At 35.7% G+C, this 9,294-nt stretch overlaps 1 protein-coding gene across 1 annotated transcript in view; it reads right to left on the bottom strand.

Moving 5' to 3' along the window:
• The window catches only part of LOC107693770 (neurexin-2-like), a 415,962-nt gene that overhangs the window by 314,717 nt on the left and 91,951 nt on the right, over window positions 1-9,294 (bottom strand). The window contains exon 7 of the mRNA XM_016493287.1: window positions 1,443-1,457. Coding sequence (XP_016348773.1) covers window positions 1,443-1,457 — 15 coding nt within the window. The remainder of the gene's footprint in view (window positions 1-1,442; window positions 1,458-9,294) is intronic.

Below are 9,294 nucleotides of genomic sequence, written 5' to 3'. Positions count from 1 at the left end.
AGGTTTTTTATGCATGTTTATGACAACTGTCATTAAGTGTCATTCGCTCAGTTATGTACTTTTTAATGCAAAAAATGACATTGTTTGAGATGTCTTTGTTATGGGCTATGGTTAGGGGTAAGGGTAGGGTTAGGTTAGGGTTAGGTCAAATAATGTCATATTTGCATTAAAAATGACATAACTGAGCAAATGACACTTAATGACAGTTGTCATAAACATGCATAAAAAACCTTCATATTCATGACATGTGTCATGTCATGATTATGAAGGTGCCATGTCAGTCTTATGCACACCCCTTCAAGTAAAGTGTTACCCATTTCGGTCATTACTAATTCAACATATTAATGTTGAAATCATCTTCAAAGTATAACTGCTAAAAACAGTTGTGCTGATCAATATTTTTGTGGAAAATATAGGCCTAATTTTTTTCAGGATTCTTTGATGAACAGAAAATATAAAAGAACAGCAATCATTTGAAATTTAAATCTTTTGTAACATTGTAAAAGTCTTTACCGCTTGTAAATTCATTTATTATTATTATTATTATTATTATTATTAATTACCAAGTACCATTTTATAAAAGCATTAAGGAACTTGTATTAGAACATACTCAACATATTCGAAAATTCAAATGCAGCTGATCAGAGTGCTGAACTTCAGGGTTTAATAACATAGCTGGCGCCGACAGCCTAGAGTAGAGTGTGTGCGCTTTGCTGTGGCTAATGGCTAATGCATCCCTTGGAAATGTCTGTCAAATCACTGAAAATATTATTTTATAAAGCAGCTCGTCTTTCATCTTGAGTCACCTGGCGGGGAGGATACGGTGAGTTCAGATGTATGATACAGTTCTCTAATTAAACGGAAGCCGTGTGTAGGAATATATCTGAGCTCCCGAAATACAGCGTGATGAAATTCACTGGAATATTTGGCTGGGATGGTAAATGTGGTTATTTCAGCATGGATAGGCACAGATGTGAAGATGTCAATCACCTCAAACACGTCTTTTTTTGTGCTATTGTCTAAAGGGTAACGTGTGTAAAAGTGTTCAAATTTATAAAAGCTTTCACAGCACTTCAAAGCTCCCTGACCACTCTAGCTGTCTGTTCCTATGTAATAGACAGATAAAGGCAATTACAATTCAATTCGTGTGAGCCACCAAGTGGTCCCCGTTTTCCACAAAAGCCAGCTGCAGCTTAAAAGAAAATACAAAAGTGAGTCCAAATGTTAATGGTGAGCCACGTGTTTCTTACTGGCTCAAATCAAAATTGCTTGTGAAACTTGCTCGTATCTTGAACGGATACACGCTGAACGCCACATCTAGGCCCTTGCGACTAAGAGAGAATGTGCATATCAAAAAGCTTTCAGCAACCATGTGCTCTCTCAGGGGATGAGGGTTGAGAATGTATTATGAAAATTGAGAGGAATAAGAAAAGGTTTCTTACCTGATTCTGGATCACCTGTGGAAAGAAAAAGTCAAAAGTACAAAGTCAGAGGCACCGTTCCAGAACGTGGTTAAAAGATTACAGATGCATAAAACAGAAGCTCTGCTCATTCTTTTATCTAGTCACATTCTTGGTCCTTACAGAAAGTAAATCGCTAATATCTCAAGACAATCGAGACTTTTTGAACTGGCTTGCATACTGATTTGCATGAGAATATGAATAACGGCATCTTAAAACAAGCTGGCACTGTTATGGGGAGAGCACAAAGGGAAAAAAAATGGGTTGAGTTAAAAACAAAGAAATTAAATCGTAATGGATTATGACGTCCTATTCATCACACCAAAAACACATACTCTTACAGTATATAACAGTATAAATAGTTTTTCCCAATGACAGAATACCTACAGTGTAAAGTTCTTTTAGTGAACACTGAAACATCACTAATTTACATAGCACATTACTCACATTGAAAGAATTCATTTTGCTCTGTTTGCAAACTATGAATACAAAAGCACTGTACTTCCACTGGCAGCCAAAAGCGGCTGCAATTCTGAGGAAACCAGATGAATTTGTGCTAGTAGTGAGGGAGTGTGCAGGCGGCTCCCTGAGTAAAAAAAATTTGATCTGTTTTATGTCTTAATCAAACACTTCAAATGTATAAGCAATATTTTATAAATTCAGAGGAAAAGTAGGTCCGCCTAAAATAATTATGTCTCCTCTAAGTGCTCTGTGCACATAAATGATATCAACCAGAACATCAAAAGAATTTGGCCAAAAGGAGAATTACAGAACAAACATATAAAACCGTGAGTTTCTGTGTTTTCTCTACAGGTGTGGTTTTGTATGTTGGTTTCAAATCTCAAAAGGTTGTCTTCAAAATCTATTCAAACTAAAATCCCTATATCATAATATTTTTGTAATGGCTATTTGGGCAACAAATGAACACAGTACAACCACATTGACATTCAAATGAGGGTAGACTAAATAATGATGGTAGATTTTGGCTGAAAGATTGACAGGGTCAAAAACAAGTGTGTCAGGTCAGGACCGGCTTGTCACATGAGTTTTATATGTTCTGTTATACATTCAAATACAGTTTCTAGTTTGCCAAAACAATAGTTGATAACACTACTTATATACACCTTTTTATAATGCATTATAATGCATTATAAAAGTAGTTTTAATGCATTAATCATGCCTTGTAATGCATGAGCTAATTGTATGATCTCATGAATAACTGTAACCACAGTTATAATACATTATACTTATCTATTCATTGCTACACCTATTTTAATGCATTTTAACTTTGGTTATAATTAATTTAGTATATATAACGTGTTTTTTGTATATTAGTGTACAATTTTGTATGCTTCATGAATAGTTCTGTGATTCATGATTGTATTTTATCTTTCGAAATAAAATTACCTTTTCAAATCATTATCAATAAATAGCACTAAAGTCATATTATGTTACAAAATGCCCAGCTATGCGAGTTACATGAACTAGAATAAAAATATGTGACAGCCCCCATTTCTCATACAAATGAGAAAAAATCTGATGGTAAGGAACTGACTTAACTTTTGCAAATATAATTTTTTAAAATAAAATAAAACAAAATAAAATAAAATAATATAAAATATAAAAAATAAAATAAAAAATATAATAAAATAAAATAGAATAATAAAATAAAATAAAATAAAATAAAATAAAATATCCGTTTGTGTTTCACGACTACAGCATATCAGTGACTACAGCAGTTATTTCAGCAGGTCAGATGCCCTGTGGTTTACACGGTCTCTTAGATTATATACCTCTACAGTAAATGATTCTTAAGGCCTGGAAAAAATAATCTTTAGCACTGCTCATTTCATGTTCCTGTTACTAAACTAAAGGGGAACTCACGGCAGAGACAGTGACAGTAACATACTGTATCAAGACTCCAAAACACCAAGATCAATGCAAATATACATTAAATAGCCTTTGAATAATGTGTTAAAGCTGTCTCAGTAAAAGCTACGAGCTGTTGTTAACGAATGTAATTACAAACATGCTTTTAGTAAATGTCACATTTTCCCTACTCCATATGAGCGTCTGCCTCAGCTGGAGTCATGGGAAATGATGAATGTACTCACTCTCTAAGTCCAGCTGGCAACAACAGGCAAAGTGCTGCCAAGATTAGCCATCGTAAAGAGAGCAGTCTTGTTGTTAAACAAGTACATTTGCCACCTGAAGCAGACATTTATCATTTAACGATTTGTCGGACTCGGTAGTCTGTCTTTACAAATATTATGGTTAGAAAAGTGTGATGATAATATATAAGCAATACAAAATATATATGAAATAATATACAGTCAGGGATAACATGCTGCCGGACGGCTTTAAAATAAATAAATAAATAAATAGTTAGAAAATTAATAATAATAATAATAATAAAAAGTTATTGTCCCCTTCTGAATTCTTGGAAGTTTGTGTACGAAATAAAGTAAACACAGAGAGATTCTGGTGGTAAAATGGACAGAAATTGTGCCCTTTTTATTTCTTTGGTGTTCAAAGTTTCAATTATGTGATCTTCAGGTGTGAAGAAAGTATTTTTCAAATGTCACTAGGATGAAACAGTTCTGCAAGGAAGAGTGGGTCGCAAAAATCCTCTGCAGCAGTGTGAACGCTTAAAAATAACTGCAGGAACTGTTGCAGTTATTGCTGCTAATAGGAGTGTAACTAGTCACTGACTCTAAAGGGGCGATCTCTTTTTCCCACCGGGACACTGGTTGTTCCATAACTTTAATGAAAACATGAAATATATATCAAATTTTTTTATGCTTTATGTTTTTGGTTGAAAATATGATGACATTTAATGTAAAACTATGCAAATAAACAGAAAATATGTCAATGGACAAACATGTAAGGGCTTTTCACATGTGAAATAGTTAACCCTGGGTCATTCTACACCCTGGGTAAAGGGAATCCTGGTTTATCTTCATGTTTCACACTGCTTACAATCTACCCCGGGGTTAACAATTAATCCTGGGTATTCGTAAACTGACGTTTCACACTTTACATTTCTAAATCCCCGGTTAACGTTCTTATTTGCAGCATCAGTGTCATTGATTGGACAAATGCAGCATGTGACCCGTTTACATATGGCTCTAGCACTGCGCATTCTCATGTTATATACTGCAGACTGTACTATCGATTTTTTCCTGAACTGACTTTTCAGTGAACTATAAAGGTGAAAATAAAACTTTTTCTCTCAAATTCACACATTTTCAGTCACCATTTTATATTTTCCTCTCAAACTCTAAAACAACTGTTTATACCCCACTGTTTCCGTGACTGTCCAAAGCATGTGAATATGAAGCACGCAATTAGGTGTCTGTTGCTAATAATCTAATTGTAACATCCTAGCATCGTATTCTAACAAAGAGGTGCTAACCCCGCTACTAAATTACTAGTGTGAAGCATACTCTTTCATACTAAAACATACTTTTACATACTGTGCTTCTAGTTAAAAGCAAGGTTTAGAACAACGATAAGCTGGGGTTAAAGTCATGGTACTCTCGTGAACATGCATCAAAGACTGACACGGAAGAGAAGAAATCATTGAATAAAGTCATTATTTTTGGTTTCTTTGTGCACAAAAAGTATTCTCCTAGCTTCATAAAATTAAGGTTGAACCGCTGATGTCACTTGGACTATTTTAACGAAGTCTTTACTAATTTTATGGGCCTTGAACGTGTCAGTTGCGTCACTGTTTATGCAGGGTCAGAAAGCTGAATGAAGGAATGAAGGTCTTACAGGTTTGGAATGACATGAGGGTGAGTATTTAATGACAGAATTTTCATGTTTGGTTGAACTATTCCTTTCAGCGCCCTGTGCAGTGTGCCCATACAAACTCTTTCTAGGTTACTTTTAATCGCAATCACAAAGTTTAATTGCAACATATAATCATTGCAGTTAATTTATGTGATCTTCAGGTGTGAAGAAAGTATTTTTCAAATGTCACTAGGATGAAACAGTTCTGCAAGGAAGAGTGGGTCGCAAAAATCCTCTGCAGCAGTGTGAACGCTTAAAAATAACTGCAGGAACTGTTGCAGTTATTGCTGCTAATAGGAGTGTAACTAGTCACTGACTCTAAAGGGGCGATCTCTTTTTCCCACCGGGACACTGGTTGTTCCATAACTTTAATGAAAACATGAAATATATATCAAATTTTTTTATGCTTTATGTTTTTGGTTGAAAATATGATGACATTTAATGTAAAACTATGCAAATAAACAGAAAATATGTCAATGGACAAACATGTAAGGGCTTTTCACATGTGAAATAGTTAACCCTGGGTCATTCTACACCCTGGGTAAAGGGAATCCTGGTTTATCTTCATGTTTCACACTGCTTACAATCTACCCCGGGGTTAACAATTAATCCTGGGTATTCGTAAACTGACGTTTCACACTTTACATTTCTAAATCCCCGGTTAACGTTCTTATTTGCAGCATCAGTGTCATTGATTGGACAAATGCAGCATGTGACCCGTTTACATATGGCTCTAGCACTGCGCATTCTCATGTTATATACTGCAGACTGTACTATCGATTTTTTCCTGAACTGACTTTTCAGTGAACTATAAAGGTGAAAATAAAACTTTTTCTCTCAAATTCACACATTTTCAGTCACCATTTTATATTTTCCTCTCAAACTCTAAAACAACTGTTTATACCCCACTGTTTCCGTGACTGTCCAAAGCATGTGAATATGAAGCACGCAATTAGGTGTCTGTTGCTAATAATCTAATTGTAACATCCTAGCATCGTATTCTAACAAAGAGGTGCTAACCCCGCTACTAAATTACTAGTGTGAAGCATACTCTTTCATACTAAAACATACTTTTACATACTGTGCTTCTAGTTAAAAGCAAGGTTTAGAACAACGATAAGCTGGGGTTAAAGTCATGGTACTCTCGTGAACATGCATCAAAGACTGACACGGAAGAGAAGAAATCATTGAATAAAGTCATTATTTTTGGTTTCTTTGTGCACAAAAAGTATTCTCCTAGCTTCATAAAATTAAGGTTGAACCGCTGATGTCACTTGGACTATTTTAACGAAGTCTTTACTAATTTTATGGGCCTTGAACGTGTCAGTTGCGTCACTGTTTATGCAGGGTCAGAAAGCTGAATGAAGGAATGAAGGTCTTACAGGTTTGGAATGACATGAGGGTGAGTATTTAATGACAGAATTTTCATGTTTGGTTGAACTATTCCTTTCAGCGCCCTGTGCAGTGTGCCCATACAAACTCTTTCTAGGTTACTTTTAATCGCAATCACAAAGTTTAATTGCAACATATAATCATTGCAGTTAATAGTGTTCACCGTCTGTTTGATTACGTGTAATTTGTAACTAACTGCATGATTCTTACTGTACATTTCTGCCATAGTCACCACTAATAACCTACTCCTAAATATAATATAGAAACTTAAAATTGTCTGTAAAGCTGCCTTGCAACGATTGGTATCTTGAAAAGCGCTATTCAAATAAACTTGAATTGAATTGAATTTTCAAATAAATTTTCAAGTCCTTTGTTCTTTCTTTCACTGAAGCACAAGATGCTCTTTAGATCATTCTCAAATCATGCTGAACATCATGATCATCAGGTTTTACATAAACTCCTGGAGTTCATGCAGTTTGAGTCCTGCTGTCTTTATAGCAAAAGGGGGCATACTAAATAAATTAAGACTCATGTTAATATTTTACTTCAGCTTTCACTCCAAATTTAATTCTGCTAATATAATTTGTAATGATATAAAACATAATTTTCACTAGTGGTCTTGAATGTCTGTTCAGTATACAGTTATGTATATATTAAGATATACATCTCTTCTGCTATGGTAGAAGCAAAACATACTTTTATCTTTTCAGAAGAATGGAAGCTATCTGAAAACTTTTAACAGACATTTTTGTCAACGTCGACAACAGAAAGCTAACGAAAAAAGCAAAAGAAGAGCTAAAGCCTAACCACTAGCTGACAAATGTGTTTATTTTCAAATAAAAGCACTCCACACTGCTGTCTGTCATGAGGGTGGGCGCAAGTCTCTAGCTGAAGGTGACACTTTGCTGTGCTGAATTAGAAATATTTTGATTGAAGAGATGGGAACTCAACATAAAGTATCTGGAGTTGAATCAAGGCACCATTACAGTGCAATGAATTCAGGCAAAGTAAACATCATTGGGACGTTGTTGCAACCATGAAACATTACTGTTTACCAAAACATTTTCTTTCCAATTAGCAGCTTGCGCTCATTACTCTAGTTTTGGACGAATAGGCACATTGAATAAGGTCACGGCAGTATCGTGCAGGGAAGTTTCACAAGTGATGAAAGAAAAACTGAAAAAAACACTTTCCATCTGTTCATGTTACTGTTGTATAGACCTTTGATAGTGCTAGAGCCCCCCATCCCTGCTCTCAAGACAAATTACTTGTTATTTGAGGACATCAATCTTTTCATTTATCAAAACGTATTAGTACATAATTCATTCCAGGAAAAATAATGCTGTGTTGCATGTATCTCATACCAAACATTATTAAGGGGAGACAAGAAACTGTTTTCTTAGTCTGATATTGTCTCAAATTGATATTGTGAAAAAGAAAGACTTAATAAAATAAAAAAAAAATAAAAAAAAAAGTAACTGGCAATTCTACGCAAGTTGTCCAAAATGTAAGTTATACTCAATATTAACTTAGAATATCAGCAAGGCTGAATCACAGTCGTACTGATATATGTAACAACAGCACAACTGTGATGTTCCTTAAAGGGATAGTTCACCCAAAAATGAAAATTCTGTCATTAATTACTTACCCTCATGTCGTTCCAAACTGCAAGACCTTCGTTCATCTTCGGAACACAAATTAAGATATTTTTTGTGAAATCCAAGAGCTTTCTGACCCTGCAGAGACAGCAACGCAACTACCATGTTCAAGGCCCAGAAAGGTAATAAGGACATTGTTAAAATAGTCCATGTGACATCAGGGGTTCAACTGTAATTTTATGAAGCTCCAAAAATACTTTTTGTGTGCAAAGAAAACAACTAAGAGAAATTAAATATTGAGAGATGAACGCTCCACGTCAGAACGCCGGCTCCTGTGTCAGCAGCACCACACGCGTCGTGGTCCTCTTGTCAATGAGTGGCAGAGACTGACACAGAAGTAGGGTTGGGTACCGAACTTGGTACTTGTAAGGGTACCGACCGAATTGCGTCGGTACTACCGAGTACCGATTTACGCTAAATCAATCGGTGCAAAATCTGAGAACGCATCTGAGCGCATACGCTACAGAGAGAGAAAGAGAGACTCTGTGACGTGATCTCACCCCTGCAACTCGTTCAAACAACACACAGGGCAAGCCGAAATGTTCTGAAGTGTGGTTACATTTCTAGGGTCATATGGTTTCTGCGAAAACGCGGACGGGATCGTGGAGTCCATTCATAAAAACGCGCAGAATGCCACGAAATTTTCAATTTTGGAGGAATAAATCAAAAGTAGCCACTACCACTTAATTCGAATCGCGATATGAACTAATGTCTGTGAATATTAAAATGCAAAAAGACGGTTTAAATATGAATCCTGCATGTTCCGCTTGCCTCTGTATGTATGAATGGCGGAAACGCGGTTTTGTTTACCACACGAATACTGAAGCACGCGTGACGCTCGCGGTGATTTTCTGCCTCTGCGTCTCACTATATGACAAGAACTTAATCTCCAGAGCTCCAGAGGGAGAAGAAAGAAAGAAAAAGTTTGTAGGGCCCTATTGTTCAAAATGTTGAAATTGAGACTTTTGGTCTTATTTTTTCACTGAAAT

This window comes from Sinocyclocheilus anshuiensis, unplaced genomic scaffold, assembly GCF_001515605.1.
Source record: "Sinocyclocheilus anshuiensis isolate Anshui unplaced genomic scaffold, SAMN03320099.WGS_v1.1 scaffold817, whole genome shotgun sequence".
NCBI lineage: Eukaryota > Metazoa > Chordata > Actinopteri > Cypriniformes > Cyprinidae > Sinocyclocheilus > Sinocyclocheilus anshuiensis.
The sequence above is the reverse complement of the archived record's forward strand: the minus strand, read 5'-3'. Positions and strand labels throughout refer to the sequence as shown.